Raw genomic sequence first — 19,567 nt, 5'->3', positions numbered from 1 at the left:
AGCTTCTATGGCTAAACTTTCCAACTACTTTTGGATGCACTTTCTCTAAAAGCTTCTTCCATATATCCCCCTATATAACCACTATCATGGCTTTCATATTGAAAGAAACAGAAGCAGTGATGATTTGTTTTGGTTCTGGTGCCATAAACAAGCCAACAAGTACCAACATTAGATGAAGTATTACAATTAAGTTTGCAGTAATTCTGAGTGATTGACTAACCTGCTTAGTTTAACAAAAAATAAAACCCACACCAACCAGGCAAGCTCAGGTTTTGAAAAATTTACTACAAGGGAAGACTAGCTGGTTTTCTAGAGACCTATTCAGTGCAGTTTCTGACACTGGAATCCCCTTCAAGAAGCATACAAACCTTCTGATAGTGCAAGGGATTGTCAATGGCGTACGACAGCGTCGAGATAAAGTTTGGTTTTGTAATCAGCGACGCACACTCTTGGATCAGAAATTGAGTCTGAAAAGAACAAGACAACTTGAAGACTCACAGTTTTGTAACAGGACAATAAAAGTAATCTACTGTGCACTGTGTACAGAAAAACTAAAAGATAAAGTACTTATGGAAGTGCCCAAATTCTCTCTAACATCAACTAACTCCATTCAAGCTTTCTTCAGGTGTGCTTTGCTTTTAAGACTGACAAAGTGATGAAACATTCTCCATCATTTGTGCAATGTTTTGCTCTCTGTAAACATCCTCACACTTTGCAATAGACAACCCAAGAGTATTTGATTCATGGTTAGGAGCTAAAAAGTCTGTGACAAAATTGCTTAAGGATGAAAACAGCCCTGCCAATAGACATAGTCAGCACCAGAAATGTCAGTTAATAGATTTGGACAAACTCTTAAAATACACAGAAAGACTTGCAAACAAGAGGACTGCATCTGGTAAAAGTAGCATTTGTACTGATGCAACCTGTTTTTTTCCAGAGCAAGAGATTGTAAGTCAGATATTATTTTGAGGATTGGCAAAAAGTGCTTGCAGTTGAAAGGCCATATAACTAGAAAATAAGTCTGTTTGAATCTACTGCTTCTAACCTGCCTTTGTGCTTGACCGGATGAAATCCCACAGTAGATTTTTAACAATCAAAATTAATAAACAGACATGTTGGTGTAAACTGTACCTGATGAAAATCTTTGCCACTACTTTTACCATCGCCACTGAAATCCACGTGCGAGAATAGACAGCGTAGTAAATGCCTGTCTGCCTCGGGACCGTGCCTATTCACAATCTGGAAAAAAAGTATCAAAAAAAGAGCAAACAGTCATTACAGAGCAAGATCTGGGTCTAGCACCATGGATACAGCAGTACTGCTAGTAGTCAAATCATCTACAGTTTCAACAGAACTGCTGTAAATGTTCCTTTTAATCAGTAACCTAGAAACCACATCATTAACTCTATTTGCAAATAAGAAGTATAAACAAAGAATCTAGACACAAGTCACTGACACAGAAGCCATGGATTTCAGGGGTGGTATTCTTACAAAGCTAAGTAAAAAGGGATTTTTAAAGTTACCCTCAGGATCCTGCCATCAAAGCAGCCCAGAATCCACACCGTCCATGGCCTCACTTTTCCCCATTTTTCCCCACAGCTCCTGTGCCTAGCTCTGCAAGAACACAGCCTTGGGACAGCACCTGTGCAATGGGTGATCTGCATTTGCTGACTTATGACACCTATCACTTATTCCTAAATCTTAACAGTACTACATTTTTGTTTGCATCCCCTATCATTTACCTTAAGTTGAACTCAGCTACAGACCAGTTCATCAGCTTGTTGTCTGAAATAGCTGCAGACTGTTTTACAACTTGCTCCTTTCTTTACACCCCAACCAAGTGGACAGCATTACTTGTTTTTAATAGAATCCGTAACAGTCAGAAATGTGAAGCCAATCAACAGCAGCTTGCCTCTTTGGCCAAACAGTAGCAGCTAATAACAAATCCAACCTTCATCTACCAGCAACATTTTCCCCACTGTTTTCCCTTTTCTAGCTGCAGGAGAGACACACATGTGCCAGCAAAAACCTGCAGCTCTGCCTCTGGTCTGACTGCCTACACCAAGCCCACTGCTTCACCAGTCACGAATGTCCTTGTTTGCCAGTAGCTTCTTTGTGCAAAGAGACAAACAGGGTTGCTTTAGGCTCTGTCTGCTCGGGCTCTGATGTTTGACTGTTTTGTCTCAATTTTTCTACTGTTATCTGACACTATGCTTCCCTTTCCCGCAGAGCCTGCTGATTCCAGTGGCTGCCAAGTTTCGTTCTGCTGGAAAAAAACTTCCAAGTTGAATCCAGCTCTGCTTCTTTGACCAGAAGCTATAAAATACATGCCTGTGGTACATCAGTCCAGAGTAAACAGCCCAGCTGTGGTGACAGCTGGGCCTTTGAAGGCAGCCATATCCCTGGATCAGGAAGATGCTCAGACTGGTGCAAAAGGCAGCAAACCTGAATTAACAGCAAATCCTACTACCTAGCTCAGGCTTCAGAAAACAGGCAGTTTGTTTAGGCAATCACAATCAAATACAAAGATTTGGATGTGGTAACAAGACTGACATAAAGCTGGGTCAATTTCCTAAGAAGTTGCATGGTGCTGTGTGACCAAGGTGAATTCATCAAAGTAATCAGATGCCAAAGAAAACTGTAATACTAAAGCCACCCACACAACTTGCCTGCATCAGAAGTAAATTGCTTCCTTGCACTGAGGTATCTTCCAAAGGACAATAATTTGAAAATTTAACATACAGGAAGGAAGGGAAGGGAAGAGAAGGCTAAAAGTGCAGTGTATCAAATTTCAATTCTAACTACATTCCCAAAAAAGCTCTTCCAGGAAACAGGCAATAAGAATTGCCAGTTTTCCTGAAGAAAGAGCTGAAAGAAACCTTTGTATTGGCAGCCTTGATACACATTTACATGACAGTGCATCCAGTCATAAAACCAGATCAAAAATAGTATTTTTTTTACTGCAGGGGTCACCAAGCACTGACAGGGGGTGCCCAGAAAGATTGTAGTCTCCATCCATGTTGGTACCCAAAAACTGCCCAGACATAGTTCTGGGCAATGCACTCTAAGTGACTGTTTGAGCAGGAGGTTGGACCACATGACCTCCACAGGTCCCTTCCAACCTCAACCAGTCTGTGATTGAGGATAAAGCTTGAGCCACATGTATTTGGATTTATCAGGTAATGTGTTTGGGCAAATACAGGATTAGACAAAAAATAACTGTTTTCCTACATTCAAAAACATTCAAAACTTTAGCTTTCCTAGATAAACCCATCCACAAAGCCCTTTCCCCCTCTCCAATCAGGGCTCTCCTCACCACTTAAAGAGAAGGAGACCGCAAAAACTCACCTCGGAGGAAGTAATGGTTTAGAATTTGTGTCTGACAAATGCATAAAATATTTCTAAGTTTTTTAAACATACATTCAATTTCTTTAAGCATTACCTATATTAAATGACTACTGATAACATATTTAAACAGAAATTAGTTCCTCAAGCCTTGCCACTGTTACACTCGAGTGACGTATTTAAACAGAAGTGTCATTTTGCTCAGCTGAGACAAGAACAACTCCAAGTATGAATTTCCACAACTCTACATGCTTAGATGGAAACTTTGCAAAATTGAGTGAATCATGCCAAAAATTTACCCCAAGCAGTGTACCATGAGACAGAATTATAGCACATACATTCTCTTCAACTAAAGAAATATTGTACCAGCAACCACAAAAGTAAAGCAATTCCAGGAAAATAAAATTTAAAAACAAAAAAGACAAGGGATTAAGATTTTAGGCATTTAGCCTTGAAATTCTAGATCTGCTTTATAACCATATACCATTCAGCCATTTCCACAGACCAGGTCCCAGTCTCTCACCCCTTTCACCACAGTGAGGCTAAGAGGCCTGGCTGAAGGGTAAGGAACAACCTGGCCCTGTTTTAGAGAGCTATGCTCCAAGTGAATGGCAGATCAACCACATCTTCTCCCAAATCAAGTCATGCTTTGGTCACACCTTGCTGCAAAAACCATCTGTTGAAACTAACAGTGATCAAAAGGACAGCATGATCCCAAATGAGCCCTGGAGTACTGAACTTGCAAAAACATAAGAAACTTACAAAAGTTACAAGAGACCCATTCCATCTTACACTTGAAAAACCAATACTGCTGAAATCACTCTCCTCTCACCTCAAGATAACCAATGAATGCACTTTTAAAGACATCAAATGTTACAGAAACTCACTGCTTAAGCCCTCTGGCCTTCTAATCTGATTCAAATCGCTGCAGGATTGCACTGCTGCAGGAAAAACCCTCAACACTGAGTGGCCCAGCTGTCTGCTGGGAACTGAACTAAACCAGTTTCTAAAACTAGCTCAGCAGCGTTCACTTCCTCCTAAGCACTCCTCTGCAGATAATGCTTTTCAGTCCACCCTGCAAGGCAGAGCTATTTTTAAAAAGGTCAGTTAAAACAGAATTCTTGCCCTAATCATAGATATTTGGGACTCAACATGCAGTTACTCTGCCTGTCTTCTGAAAACCCAGGGCCAAGACAGTCAGCTCAGTTTCACAACCAAGCCATGAGTCACTGAATGACAAGAGGAAAAAAAACTTCCATCAAGGGAGGAGAGAACATTCAGAGGTAAATTACAACATACTCAGGCTTCCAGTGCAACAACTCTGAGCACTGAATGTATACGTTTTCCTCCCCTTCCCAATCAGTGTTCTATGAAAGGCCGAAAGTGGAAATATTTAACCTGGACAAGTTAGGAAAGCTTTTCATGCCACCCTTCAGGAGCAGCAGTTAATCTTGATATTCAGCTACAAAGTTAATACAGGTCTCAGCTCTGAGCTGTATTCCATGACTTGGCAGATGAACCTGCAGGAGTATCAGACACACCCAGCAGTTCCCAACACCACAGAAAACAGCAAACAGTAACATATACAAGAGCACAGCAGAGTACAAATACAAACGAGACGAGAAACTCCAGTTCTCCTTACAAAGTTTATTTTGTAGCACCATATCACTTTACTTACATGCTGTATTTCCTGCTGGCTGGCTCGGTAGTTTTTCTTGGTTAAATTGTCCACCAGGTAGCTGATTTGAGACAAGGCCAGCGAGAGCGAGTCAAGATTCATTGCTGGTTGGGGCGGAAGCAGGCGGCCGAGCCCGGCGCAAAATCACCATTATTCCCCTTTAGTCACCTCAGAGACAGGTCAATTTTTTTTCCCCCAGTGAGTCTTTATCTGTTTCTGTGTTACTTGCTTCAGCTCTTCTTTCTCAGTTGTCTTTGTCTGTTCTGAAGCATGGCACCTGGAAAACAGTATTAAATTAGATTTAAGCTCTGTAGCAACATCACATAACTATGTTCACAAGGAAAATGAAGTAGTATTAAGTTTTCACAACACAAGCTCTGTTGTTTTTACACTATCCAACCACTTTTGTTTCTGCATTTTGCAGTCTGAAAGAGCCAGCAAACAGCTCAATCAGAAGAATGATTTTCAGCACCATGAGAAAGAAGGAAATGAGATGAATAATGAACTAGATACACAGCAACAATCAGATGTCAGAATCATTCAAAGCATCCATCATAAACTAATATAAAAAATGCACTTTTACCATCTCTGCTATATTTTGCGCCAGTACATCCAGGCAGTATTGCCTCAACCCTGGTACACCAAAAGAAGCAATCGTGAATGAGCAACACACAAAGAACTGCAATAAACTAACCCTAACATTTGGCTTATACTGAAACAGCTTTCCAGTGAGCTACAACAGCAGAGCTTGCCAGCTTAATAAATTTCTATGACAACACAAAACTTGGCACTTGACATCTCATCTGCTAAATTACAGATTGCCAGTGTGACAAAATTGCATCCCAAAGCAAGCCCTGCATATCCAACAGCGTGGGGAGCGTCAAACGAAGCCGTGAGCTGCTCTGAGCAGCAGCACTGTGCATTGTCAAAGGTAGAATCAAGCTGGAGAGTCACTGCTTGGAAGCTCTACCTGATCAAAACACAAAGGTCACTGGGCTTCATGCCAAGAGTCTGAAGATCCCTTTTTCAGAACAAAAACTATTGCTTTGTGGTCTTGGCTCTCCATGGCAAAACGCAGCAGCACATGATTTGTGCCTCATCATGGGAATGGATGGCTGGGGTGATGCGCTGGCCTGGCACGCGGAACTGAGGAACCAGCCCAGGGAGCGATCCTGCAGCAGCACAGCTCCCATGCCGGGCCTCCCTCTGCCAGCACCCAGCAGCACCCGGCAGGTGAACAGGCTGTGCTGGGTGCAAGTACAACTCTCCTTCCCATCTCCCTTTATACAAAAGGTTTTCACTTGCTTACACTTGCAACCATACCTTATTTAACATCTGCCTACACTTCAAAACATCAGGAGCAACAAATCCTACCAGAGGCAATGAAGATCATTCTGCCGTTTGAAAAAATTGATTATATTACACAAATATATGGGTAAATTATTTGTAAGAAAAGTCAAATCAACTGACTTGCAGACTTTCAGTATGCCAAAGAAAACTCCTGACTACTCAATGAAGATATGCAAGATCCTTCTTATGCAATAAAGCTTACATCTCACAAAGAACAAATTTTCAAGCAGTAATACTGAAAGTATTCTTCAATGACAAGGCAGTTGGTCTCTAAAAGAATTTCAGAGCATGTCTAAAACTGCAGTGAGAAGAATTACACAAAACTTCCATTTCTTTTTAGTACATCTGACAAGCTGCACTTCATTACCTTTATATATAAAGGTTTAAAAGGCCAGTGACTGTGGAACATCTAGAAGGGAGGACTGACACAGAAGTTTAAAAAGATTTCTCAGTAGTACAGGACCTGATTTTTTTTTTTAAATAACCTTTAAATTCCTCTTTTGGAATAACCTAGAAAATGTCACTGGGTTTGGCAAGTACATGCCTTCCAAGACAGTCCTACGGGAAGGGTTTAACATGCATGACCAATATAAAGCTGCTGAAAAGCATTTGTTAAGAATCAAGCACACAGACCTCAGCACAGTACTTGCACTTACTGAAACCAGCAGTCAGCAAGGGGAATTCAGCCCCATCAGAGCATCAGCTTATAGCCCAACCAGCCTGGAGAACTCACAGGCTGTTTGAACTGCCTACAGGACATAACACAAAACTTCAACTTGGCCAATTTTTAAGGCAGTAACAGAATTTCAGAGTTTGCCTTTCAGGGCCCTAGGAAGAAAAACCACATTTCTCTGGGCATTTTTCATCATACCAATACAAACAGCACAGGAATCACACCTACTCCACCTAAAACTCAGGGGTTTTAGTTCTGAAATTCTCCAGCTGGGCTCAAGCCTCCCTGCTGCCATACCACACACTGACCATCCCACCCTCCTATTAGCATCTCTTGTCTTCCAAAAAAGCAGGGAATGCTTTGATTGCAAAGAAGCAAAACAAGCTTTGCCACCTTCCAACTGCAAAACCTGGCAGTGCCACCGGACAATCCAAGCTGAAGGCAAAATGGATTTTTTCTTTCAAGGAAGCCTCTCAAGGAAGAGCCTGAGCCAACACTGAGATTCAGGGAACACAATAGCTGAGGAAACAGCTTCCTACTTCCGTTCTAAACATGTGGTTTGCACTGTGTGTATCCCAGCACACAGCAAACCTGACAGCTCCCCCAGACACAACATTAACAGCACTTCAGAGATTCAAATGATGCAACCTAACTCAGGAGAGTACAGAGTAATCAAGGGAGCTTTGTGTGCAAAGCAGAACTGCTCAGGTACCTCTTTGGTCCTTCAGCGCAAGACTAAAATTCAATTACTACAGCACTGATTAAGGAAGCTATGAATGCTATGTGAAGCAGACTTTATTTTTAGATCCATATATCCTTAGTGGGAATGAATCTCCCTACACTGGCCTCAACAATCCAGGAAGCTTTCAGTCCATGGGACAAACCTGCCAGGTTCAGACAAGTCAGGCCTCAGCCACAGAGAGTTCATAAAAAAATTAAGATTACCTGGCAAAATTATCTACTTTCAGCCACAGATCCTATTATACAGTAATGGATTAATATACCCGGCACAGGACTCAGGAGCTCTTACAATATTACTATTTTATATTGTGCAACACAACCCATTTTAAAGAGATAAAAAATATTTACCAAATTCTATAGCATTACACACCCTGAACACTTCCTAAGGGAAACAACAGCCCATCAGCAAAAGACTTTTGGCATCTATTTCAGTAGATCTTTTTTCAAGAGCAGAGTTCTGTTGGATTAAAACATAAATGGAATAAAATTTCAAGCAAGAATCCAAAGACCACAAAATAGAGTGGGATCAATATGAAACCACCCATCAGGTGTGACCAAAGACACTCCCTAATAACCAGAAATCACTAGAGAGTAACTAAGCCTTGATGGTGAAGTTGACAAACCTGAAGTCTTCCACGAATTCAGAAACACCCCTACAAAGAAAGTAATTTCAAAATTACTTTAAGCTAACTTTGGATCTTTTATTCAGCATTTTGCAGAAGTAAGTAACTACTGCCACTGGATTTCAGGAGTTGTATGATTTCAGGGCACACGTACTGCATGTGGAGGATAAAACAGATCAAGTGACACAAACAGCAATGTGTTTGCTGATTAGGTTCTAAACTCCTGTCACAAAACATTGCATTAAACATGCTAAAGGGACCAGTGCTAAACCGGCTCTCCAGAACAGTCCCTTACCCTCTTTTTAAACCCATGACCAAATACAAAACATGGAAGGGCAGCAGACCTCTCTGAAGACTGACACTGGGAGCAATCCAAGGGAGAAAGGTGGTTTTGAATCATACTGTACTTTATATTTCAGGATGTCTACCACTTTGAAATCTACCAAGGGAAAAACCCCAGAGTGAAATTCACATTAGCAGTAAAATAAGTTCCTCAATTCATTTGACCAGTTCAAATTCAGATATTTACAAACAGAAAAGACACCTGAACATTCCATACCCTGGAAAGCTGCACCCAATTCCAGTAAACTGGAAGTCAAAATATGATTAGACACAGTAACTTCAGTTTTCAGCACCTAAGTTGTTCCTACTGACTCAGGCCAGTGAAGCTGCAGTTTGGAATCTACCTCAAGTACATGAGATATGCATCAAACATGACATGGCTGCTTCAGGCATTTTCACATCTCAACCTGGACTGTTAAAAAAAAACAAAAACAACAAAACAACAAGAAACTCTCACTTCCAAGTTCTCCTTCAGACAAGAACTCCAGAATAAAGTTTCTGCTGAAGGGAAAAAAAATGAGAGACTTGTTATTAAATGCTTCATGTTTTTTTACCATCCAAAATGTGTTTTAGAACAGCTAAATGCTATTTCAAAAGTCTAAGAAAACTGCAATATTCATACATTGGGGATGTTTATGGAACAAGAGAGAAATCTACTAAAATAGTGATGGCCTCAGCCATGATTTTCAGTGATACAATTCCCAGCATGATTTAGTTATGTCCCATCACAGGGACACAAAATATTATTGTCCTCTATTGCTAAGTTATGTTCCCACAGTTTCTCTTCCACTTACTCAGTTGAACACCAAGAATGGCCATTTCAGCATAAATCAAAAACCTAGGAGCAGTATATAGGATAAAGAGGGTAAGGTATTTCTCCAAGGAGATATAGATAGGCAACAAACTGGCTGTGAGTTTGGTTTGGAGACATCAGGCCAACGGCATCAACAGTTAAGAGTGAACTTAGAAGCAAAAGGGCTGAAAGAATCGAAATAACAAAGGTGGAAAGGACAAACCAGTCTACTACCAACTAAGTTTGTTTCCTGTTTATAAGAGAGTCACCCCACCTGGACTCACCCTGCCCATAGTTTTAGCCAATGCCAAAGTAGTTACCTTAGAAACAGGAATCAGTTGGGTACACTAAGAGTGACTTGTCAGAGTCACACCTCTTTTGTTACCTGCTTGAGAAAAGTTCCTGAGAGCAGTTGCCATGCTTCCTTGCAACAAGTGGGATTCAGAAACAATCTGAGTATATAATACACCAACAGACCAGTGTTGTATTTGCAGTATTATCTCACTTCTGTCGTAAATACAGTCCAAATTGGTTGTGGTTTGTTGAAACTATGAGTACCCATTGGCCTTCCTGTATAAGGAGTAAATGGTACTAATCTGAGTTAGGAAACTATTGTAAAGAAGCTCTTGTACTGATACAGCATCTGTCGAGACACCCAACTGTTGCTATTTCTAGTTGAGAATTATACAAGTCCATTTTACTGGGCAGCGTTTTCTTAACTGAAGGACAGCACTGAGAAGGATTTCTCTCCTGTGGTCTGCAAGAAGGTTATGTCACAGGATTATTTACTACAGCTCACTTTTTCCGTATTTTCTGCGGGCAAGTTACAACAACACCGATCTGCTACGGAGGCCGCCGAGCCCGGCCGGGGCAGGCCCGGCCCGGAGTCCTCAAAGCTCCACCTGTCACCACCGGCGTTACACAAGCGCAGGGGGAACGATGAGCACAGCTCCAGAGCCGGCGGTTTCCCCGCCACCTCGCGACGCTGCCGCAGCCGCCTGCCCCCGCCACCGAACAGGGAACACCCGCGGCTCCGGCCCCTGCCGAGTTCCCTCTGTAGCCCAGGGGCGGCCGCAGGACCGAAGAGTCGGGGGGGGAGAGGGCCGCGGGTCCCGCCGCCGCCTCTCGCACACCCCGGCGGGCGGCCCAGCCGGGCGGGTGCCTCAGCCGGCCCCGCTGCCCCAGCGCAAGCCGGCCCGGTCCCGCTGCCTCCGGCCCGTCCCCACCGATAACCCCCCCCGCCCCGAAGCTCGCAGTGCCCCCACAGCCACCCAGATCACCCCCCCGGGGCAGGGCGGGCGCCGCTCCCACCTCGGCGGTGTCGTGAGGGCCGGGCCGGGGCCGCTCGCGCGCTTCTCTCGCGCCGCCGCCGTTCCGATACAAAATGGCGGATGGGGTCGCGCGCTCGCGCCGCGGCCTTTCCCCTCCCCCGTCCTCTCGCGGGGGGGGCGCGGGGGGAGCGGAGGGGCGGAATGCGCGCGGAGCTGCCGCGCCCCCGCGGAGGGGCCTTCGACCAATCAGAGCGTGGGGCCGCGTGAGAGGTGGCCAATCAGCGCCGTGCGACCTCGGGGGACGGGCATCCTGCCGCCCTCCGCGCGGAGCCTGAGCCGCGCGCCATTGGCCGGGAGGGGCCGAAAGCCTTCCTACTCTCTCAGCCAATCAGAGCTGCGAAGTCCTCTCGGTCTGCGCGTGCGCGCTGCTGGCCAACCCGCGCTGCCGAGGCTGGCCAATGAGCGAGGGGCGTCGCGCGGGGGCGGGGCGGGAAGGGCAAGTGGCGGGCGGTGCCAAAGGGCGCGCGGAGTCATGCGGGGGGGAGGGGTTACCCCTCTTCGAGTGGTGCGGCCCGCCCCGTTCCCCCTCGCCTCGCTGTTTCCTCCCCCAAGAAGGTGGTACAAGCCCAGGAACGGTTTCCCCCCCGCGCAGCGCCGTGGTACAGGCCCATGAATTGGCGTCCCCTCCCTCGCGCTGCCTTGGTACGGTCTAGGCGCTGCGCCCTCCCCCCCCCCCCCCCACCAACATGGGGGTTGCGGGTCCCTCAGAGCGCCCGGCCCCGGCCCGGCACGCTCCAGGCGCGGGTTTTCCTTTCTAAGGAAATTCCCTCTCCATTTGCACCCTCCCGGATGGCCGGCCTCAGTCCCGAAGAGGAAACTCCCTTCAGTTCCTTCCCAGCCACACCACACCCGCCTGCCGGCCCCAGGGAGCGACAATGGGGTGCCGCACGGGGACCGGGGCCCACAGAGCCTCCCCTGGCATCCCCCGGCCCTGGGCGCGAAGATACCCCGGACAATGAGGGCCTGAGGAAGGCAGTGGGGCTTCCCAGCTCCACACCATCCATCCCAAAGCTCGGAGAGCTGGGATGGCATTTCAGGATATGGCTTCATCCCTGTATCCCACCCGGGAGCATCTCCCACAGAAACCACCTCGTACTGGCCTGGCACACGCATCACAATGTCACTTTTATTGAGTTGAGTTCCCTCCACTTTCTGCATGTACAAAATACATGTTAAAAGGCCAGTGTTTGTAAACAGGGGAGCAGTAAGGCAAACAGGAACGGCAACAGCACCTCCAGACCTGCCCAGCCCTCAGCCACAGGGACACTGCGGGGGCACCAAGGGAGCCCAGGTGCTTCCCAGGTGACATGAGACAGTGTCCTCATCCACTTCGGCCAAGGGACCTCCTCATGCCTAGCACACCTTCAGGAAAGCCAGAGCCACAAGACCCACCAGGTACCAAACCTTTTCATCTTCCTGTAGGGTGGGTACTGGAAGACATTTTGGCATTGGTATCTGCTGAGCATCTCTGCTGGGCTCCACGGGAGGTGGCTCTGTGCTCCCCACATCCAGGACAATTAGCCATTTTCTTTATGCCAAAGGGTCCCCAGGCCCCAGCTCCTGCTCACAGGCAGGAGCCTGGCAAAGGGGCTCAGCACACAGCCAGTGCCAGTGGGGGTTTGGTGGAGCCTGGTTTTGTCAAAAGATGAGGGAACAGATGCTGGAGATCCCTTGGGAGAGGCAGGAGGGATCTGTGCCTTCACAGCATCTCTCAAACATTCCTGCTGGGCTTAGGGCTTTTCTTCCTTCCTTCTCCACTGCCTGGTCTCCCTGTCCCAAGCAGCAATGGGGAGGTCCCCATTTACATGCAGTGTTAGCAAGGAAAGACCAAACATTTCCATGTGGGGAAGCACCCATGTGCTGTCACCCCTCCTGCAGCCACTGGCTGCAGCAGGACAGAGCCACGTTGAGAAGTGCAGGAGCACAAGCCATGGTTCTCCTTCCCACCACAACAGCCTGTGCTGCTTCCAGAAGATGCAGGAGGTGCAGGGCCAGGTTTTGCACAAATCTGGGCACAAATGCATCAATCCCTGAATTCCTCCCTCCCCAAGGGTTTTAGAAGCCAAACAACATAAAAAGAAACTCAAAGACAGAAAAAGAGAACATTGCTGTTGAGGTTTAACGCCCCCAACCAAATCTGCAGCTGGGGGAACTTCTCAACACAAAAAAGGCAGGAATGAAACTATCATCCAGACAGGCAACAGAGGCACAGCCCAGAGCAACACCAGCCATAGAGAGTGTAAATGACCAAGAGAACAATATAAAACAAATTAATACTGACTGCTTTATCCCAAAAGCATCCTTTAAAACCTGGCCCAGTCCCATTTCCTGGACACCTGGAAGAACAGGATTGTAAATCTGGAGAAGAGCTTTGCTCTACTGTAGTGTCTTCAGTAGGTTGATGCACTCATAGCAGCTTCTCTACTGAGTGAGCAGCCCCTGGCAAGGAAAACATTGCACTGGCATGTCCCTACCCCAGGGTCATTCTGATCCTCAAAAGAAAAAACCCAAACAGGCTGAAGGCAACCCTTTGTAACACAAAGTGCAGCCCAGGTAGAGGGAGATGTGAGAGAAGGGGCAGGAGACCAGCAGGAAACCAGAGTTCAAACCAAACACTGACACAGAATAGGACTATGGGGTGTCTCCCTGTCTGATAAACATGATTACTATTTCACTTTATGCAGAACACTGCTTCTCTCTCCAAAGTTGGGAGAAGGAGTTTTACCCATGGAGAGGAGCTCCACCAGCACAAGGGTACACAGATGAGAGCAGCAAGGCTTTGCAAACCCCAACCATGACCCCTTAGTGATGTCTGAGGGAGGGATGTCTACTCCAGGGGCAGAAAGAGCTTGCCCTGGATGACAGGTCCCCTTGTAGTGTTGCTCTGGCTTCACCAGGGAGCCAGGGCTGAGAGAAGCCTGACTGCCTGCAGCCTTAAGACAATGAGATACAAACCACCACAGGGCTTGTTCAGCCAAGCCCCGAGTCACAACGGGATCTTCTCTTGGATCTTCCCAACACACCGACATGTTTTCTTCCCACTTCCCTTTGGTCCTAGGGGAAATCTCCATCCCCTCAGCAGCAGCAGTGCAGTCCAGCCTGGAGGAGTCAGGCTGTAAGATCCACAAAGATGGCATTGGCAGTCGTCTGTCCAAAGATGAAGGCTCCAAGGGTGACCATGAACACCCCGTAGCTGACCTGGGCCCACCAGCTGTGGATGCAGGAGGACAGGGCATATTTAGAGGGGTCCTTCACCCCAATATCCACAGGGGAATGGGGGAGAGGGGAGGTACATTTCAGTTACCTGATTGCCCTGGTTTCCTGGATTTCAGAGAGCTTGGCTTGAATCAGGCAGAGCCCTGAAAGGCAGGGGAGGCAAATTAGAACCAGATGAGGACTGTCCACTGGGGACTGAACAGACACCCTATAAAACAGGGAGCTGCACTCCCTGTTACAGAGCTCCACATCCAGCCAAAACAGTTGGGCTGCTGACTGGCCTCACACCCCATTTTTGTCCTCCTCTAAAAATCCCCTGGTTCCTGTGTTTCCATCCTGCCCCTCCCTCTTTGAGACACAAGGCCACAAGACCTTTGTCAGCCTCTGAGCATCCCAGGATCCCTACCTGGGAAGACAAAGATGAAGCAGGCAGCCAAGCCCCCAATGACAGAGATGACTTTGCCAATATCAGGGATGAAAAGAGCCAGAAGGAGTGTCAGGAGGAACCAGCTGATCGTCTGAAGCAGGCGTCTCCTCCGCTCCCGAACCACGTCCTCCTCCACCGTTACCCCGGTGTAGCGGAGCCAGAGACCCTCCAAGACAGCCCTGTGGGCACAGACCCAGGACAGAGGGGTTTCCTCGTGCTGCTCCTCCTTCCCACACCAGCCCCATCTCTCCCAGCACTCACCGGCCACAGAAGTGCAGGATAGGGTAGGATGTCAGCACACAGAGGATGATGAAAGCCCGGGCGAGGGCAACAGGGATGTCATTGGAGGGGTAGGACATCAAGACATCCTGCTCCACGCCAGCTCCAAAGGTTAGGAAGCCACAGATGCCTGCCAGGAAGGGAGCAGTCAGCAGGAGACAGGGAGCAGTCAGCAGGAGACAGGGACAAGTCTCCTGAAAATCTGTTTGAAGGACCAGACTAGGATGGATATGGCACAGGGCACATTGCAGAGGTGTCCAATGGACTCTCCTCCCTTCTCCCTCTGACCCTTGCTGACCAGAGGGTCCCTGCCCCCTGAAGCTCACAGCCACTCCAAGGACTGTGCCACCACACTCACACAGTGTCCCCTCACTTACCAGTGCCTGTGTAGACAAAGAGAGCAATCACCATGGCTGCTGTCACCACTGCCCCCCAGGTCTTCACCTCTGGCTGCTTCATGCTGTTAAAGACGGGCACGCTGCTCACATGGCACTGCCAGGACACAGAGACAGTGGGGATACGTGATAGGCAGAACCATGGGGAATCCTACTCGTGATACTCTGTGTTTGTTGTGATATCTCCCAGGTAAAGGGGGGGGGAGGGAGCAGGATGCCCTGTACGTCCTAGCTGGGGTAAAATGGATCCATCTCCATCCAGAGGTGGTGAGATGTTAAAAAGGCTTCGGCCTCCTTGCAAAGCTGGGCAGTGAGCACACGGGCAGGGTTTTAGTTTGCCACCCAAGCAACCACAGGATGGAAGGGGAGTGCCAAGCTCGCAGCCTTACCTGGAACCCAAAGCAGATGGTGGGCATGGCATTGAAGACAGCTGTCCAGGTGGAGGGGCTGGAAGGAGAGAAACACCCATCAGTCAGACCAGAATCCCCTGTGACCCCCATCCAGTGCACCAGGGGAGGATGAGCTGGGAGTGCTCAGTGCCTTTGCCTTACTGCATCCCCCCCACCCAGGATGATGCCATTGCATGGAATGAGGTTTTCTTGGGACCTGGTACTCCCTGAAGACCAGGGCCTCTCACTGAGACAGAAACAGCCAAACCTGAGCACACAAAAGTGAAAGTATCAGTAAAAAATAAGGATCTAGTTGGGCAGCGCAAAAAACTGGTTTAACCTTTGCTCTGCCATAAAATTCCCGCGCTGGATCCAAAAATATACACTGTGAGGAAGGGAATAAGCCACAGTGGTTGTGCTGGTTAAGGAAATAACCAAAATCATCCAAATATAGACACAGCCCTTGTTGCTGGGCGAGTACAAGCACTGCACAGGGAATCCGGGCCTGGATATGTCAGAGATAAAAACCAATCAGTGCTATCAAAACCTGTGATAGAGCCATGGGGACCTTTAAGAGGTCCTTTTCCTCCTCTTCACCACCTGCTCCTCTGAAACACGCAGAGGTGCAGCCATTTGGGAGCTTCTAGCAGCAACATGCAGAGTCCCCAGGAGCAGGGATGGGACTGCTGTAAGATTCATCCCCTGCCTTTGCAGTGCTCGCTCCCACAGCCCTGCCTGGCTCTGCAGTGCTCTGGTGGCACTGACAGCATCGCGTCTCTTGCTCTCACCTGGTGGGGATCTCCACAGGCACCAGCTCCTTGTCGGGCCAGATGTACTTGATGATAATGACTGCTGTGACATACCATGTGCCAATCACACTGAGGGAGCTGTGAAAGAGGATAGGAGGCTGTGAGTGCTCTGCTTCCCCACTTCATGGACGGTCTCCTCCCAGCCTCTCCATCCCCATCTTCTGTCCTGTGCAGCCCAGGCTACCCCACTCCTGCCTATCAGACCCATTTTTGCTTTCCCTTCCCATGGGAATGTGCCAGGAAATGTCACTCACTGTCCCCTAAGCAGATGCCAACACAATTCTATTGCATTCGGGGGTTATCCCATCCTTCTCTGAGTGACAGACCTGCCAGACTTGGGTTTTGGGCTGGAGAAAGAGGCAAGTGTTGAAGCACTGACACTCCTTGGTGCCCCTGCTGGTTCAGCTCCAGCAGCCAGGTCACACCAAGATTCTTGGTGCAGCAGGGCTGGCCTGCAGACCACCCAGCCTAGGGACACTTAGTGGCTCTCCTTTCTGCTGGATTGCCATCTCCAAAGACAGGAGACAATGTAGTTGAAAGCAGGATTCCCTGCTTCCTGCAGCACGCAGAAGGGTGGGACACAAGCCCTGAAGTATGACACTGTGGCTGCACAGTGCTCAGGCATTCTTCTGCTTCCCAGATGGGGAAACTGAGGCATGGGAAAGCAGAGGATGAGTGGGCAGATAGGGCACTAGAACCACAGCATTTCCAGTCCCTGTCCTCTGCAACCATGCTTAGGTGGGTGCTGGCTGGTCCACCCCAACTCCCAGCCCCAGAGGGCTCTTCCCACCCACCTGGCATATTTTTGGAAGCCAATCTCTTTGGGGATGGAGAGGGGCAGGATGAGCAGGAAGGCGGTGATGCTGATGGTGAACTTGCGGTCTGTGTACCAGTGGCTGCTCCCAACTTCCTCAGGCTCCTTCACCAGAGCAGCAATGACTGTAGGGACAACCAAGATGGTCAGGTTGGCCCTCCCAGCTGAAGGGACAACAACTGGTTATTATTTGCTCCATGGGAGGCACTTACTCTTGTCCTCCTGGTCTCCAATGATGATGAGGAAGGCGATGCAGGTGCCAAAGGTGTAGACAGCGATGGCCACCTCGCACAGCACACCAGGCACCTTCCCACAGACAGCCCACACAACCTCCTGGTAGGTGCGCTCGTTGCTGGCCTGCGAGCAGTATGCCAGGATGACCAAGCCTCCGATGATGAAGATCAGCATGCACTGGGATGGGAGAGAGACAGGGAGGGAACACTGAGCCAAGAACATGGCGAGGTTCCCTCAGCCACCCCAGGCAGCCACCCCTCCACCCCTGAATACACTGAGAATCTCTGGTGCACCTCACCCAGAAGAGCTTCTTCCTAGGAGTCTGGTCCTCCCCAAGCCCTTTTTGAGGCACCACATGTCCCTCCCGTGCACCCTCCCAGGGTGGGATGGCAGACTGTACCTTCCCCACTCACCATCTGCAGGGTGATGCCTGCAGCCACGCCACCAGCCATGCTGAAGGCAGCAGGGAAGTTGAGCAGCCCAGCCCCGAGAGCAGCGTTGACCACAATGAAGACAGCTCCCAGAGCCGATGTGGCCCCCAGACCACTTCCTTGGCTCTCTGAATTTTTGGGTACCGTCTCCACACTAGGGCTCTGCAGGAGCCTGGCCCGCTCACCAGCATCGTCACTCCACTCCCAATCCTTGTAGTCACTGTTGATGCTCCCAGTGCCCTGAGCCATTGTCCCTTCGCAGGTGGCACACGCCACTGTCCACGTCCCACTAGTGCTCCTGCACCAGGCTCAGCCAGGCACCTCGAGGAGGGTCCTCAGCCAGCACTGGCTCCATCAGGCAGGAAGGGCAGCAAACAAACAGGCTGGAATGCAGCAACACGGGAGTCAGGCACTTCCCTACTCCTACAAGGGAATCAAGAACGACACTGTTAAGTGTTAGTTAAGTTATATTAACAAGGGACAATCTGGGCATCAGGTGGGGGCACAGGGGAACTGAGTTCCCTGGGTCTTAGCTTGGAGGGTCACAGCACACACACAGCAGCAGAGATATAGCAGGAAAACTCACCTCTTGTCCCTCAAATCCAGGGAGAGGACACAACTGCTGTTGGACAGGGGACTGAGCCCTGGCTGTGGGGCTGAGGAGCTGCAGCTTTACAGCAGGACTCGTCTTTCTGTGGACACAAGACCCAATGTCCTGGCTCACTTCCTGATTTCCAGCCCTAATTTCTGCAAGCTCTGCAAGACAGAGCTGAGCACGTGCTCCTGAGTAAAGAGCAAGGCTGGGCTCAACAGGAATGACCTGTGTGCAGCAGAAATACTGTGTCAACAGGAAAAGCAGGACTGGCCCCTTCCAGGGCACCCCCAGGGTGACAAGCAGCAGGAGATGGATGATGTCTCAGAAGTTTTGGATTTGAAGATATGGTGTTTCCAGCATCACAGCCCTTGGGAGTTGAAAAGACTAAATCTCATCCCAGTATCTCCAAGGTGGAGGAGATCGACCCTCACAATGAGGCAGGATTTTGCAGGAATCTACATGATCATGAGAAATCTCTTTTCAAGGAAATCTGGTTTTTATTCCTAGAGGACATGTACAGAAACTCTACCTGCCCAGCTCACTCCTTGCTTCTGGGCTATTTAAACTCTGTGCTTGTGCTATGAATCCTCTGAAAAGATTTCTGAGGAAGGGGAGGAAGGGCCACCCTGTGCCCCGTGGGTAGGACCGTGGAGGGACAGGCCGGTGGCTCCGCGTGGGCTGAAGTTCCCACCCGGCCGAGGATGCTGCAGGGGGTCGATGCTTCTCCCATGGCCTGGGGGAGGATGCTGAAGGGTGTCCATTCCCTCCAGGCAAAGCCGCCATACTCTGGCAACCAGAAACCCCGAGAGCAGGCGCTTCACCGAGGGTGACTCGACAGACCCGCGGCGCCGGCGGCGCCCCCCGCCCGGAGGAGCAAGGCCCGGAGCCGGTGACGGTCAGCCCGCGTTCACAGGGGATGCACAGACTCCTGCCCTGGCCGGTCGCTGGGCTCCCCGCGTGCGTCCCCCCGGTCCGTCCGTATCCCGGCCCCACTCACCAGGCGGGGAACGCGTTCTGCTCCGCTCCCTTCGGCCCCGGCCCCGGCCCCGGCTGAGCTCGGCGGCGGCGGCGGCGGCGCGGCGGCGGCTCCGCCCTGCCCGCT

The 19,567-nt window shown here is 49.1% G+C and overlaps 2 protein-coding genes across 5 annotated transcripts in view; both read right to left on the bottom strand.

Moving 5' to 3' along the window:
• The window catches only part of CNOT1 (CCR4-NOT transcription complex subunit 1), a 55,432-nt gene extending 44,464 nt beyond the window's left edge, over window positions 1–10,968 (bottom strand). Inside the window, 4 exon segments of the mRNA XM_036390183.2 lie at window positions 369–467; window positions 1,132–1,239; window positions 5,024–5,300; window positions 10,857–10,968. Of these exon segments, the coding sequence (XP_036246076.1) occupies window positions 369–467; window positions 1,132–1,239; window positions 5,024–5,125 (309 nt within the window). The 5' untranslated portion in view covers window positions 5,126–5,300; window positions 10,857–10,968.
• Window positions 10,969–13,885: 2,917 nt separating this feature from the next.
• SLC38A7 (solute carrier family 38 member 7) lies at window positions 13,886–19,556 on the bottom strand. 4 transcript variants are annotated; one of them, XM_036390446.2, is made up of 12 exons: window positions 19,463–19,556; window positions 18,457–18,562; window positions 17,853–18,293; window positions 17,418–17,616; window positions 17,186–17,330; window positions 16,371–16,469; window positions 15,583–15,640; window positions 15,176–15,290; window positions 14,781–14,928; window positions 14,499–14,698; window positions 14,181–14,235; window positions 13,886–14,087 (listed from the first exon to the last, which is right to left on the bottom strand). In XM_036390446.2, exons 3-12 carry the CDS (start codon window positions 18,117–18,119, stop codon window positions 13,985–13,987), a joined length of 1,389 nt encoding a protein of 462 aa, XP_036246339.1. In that variant the 5' UTR covers window positions 18,120–18,293; window positions 18,457–18,562; window positions 19,463–19,556; the 3' UTR covers window positions 13,886–13,984. The 4 variants fall into 4 exon arrangements, with proteins under 4 accessions (XP_036246339.1, XP_036246342.1, XP_036246340.1 ...); XM_036390449.2 differs by having other exon boundaries at window positions 18,056–18,293; XM_036390447.2 differs by having other exon boundaries at window positions 17,853–18,253.
• Between the last annotated feature and the right edge of the window lie 11 nt (window positions 19,557–19,567).

This window comes from Molothrus ater, chromosome 12, assembly GCF_012460135.2.
Source record: "Molothrus ater isolate BHLD 08-10-18 breed brown headed cowbird chromosome 12, BPBGC_Mater_1.1, whole genome shotgun sequence".
Lineage (NCBI taxonomy): Eukaryota > Metazoa > Chordata > Aves > Passeriformes > Icteridae > Molothrus > Molothrus ater.
The sequence above is the reverse complement of the archived record's forward strand: the minus strand, read 5'-3'. Positions and strand labels throughout refer to the sequence as shown.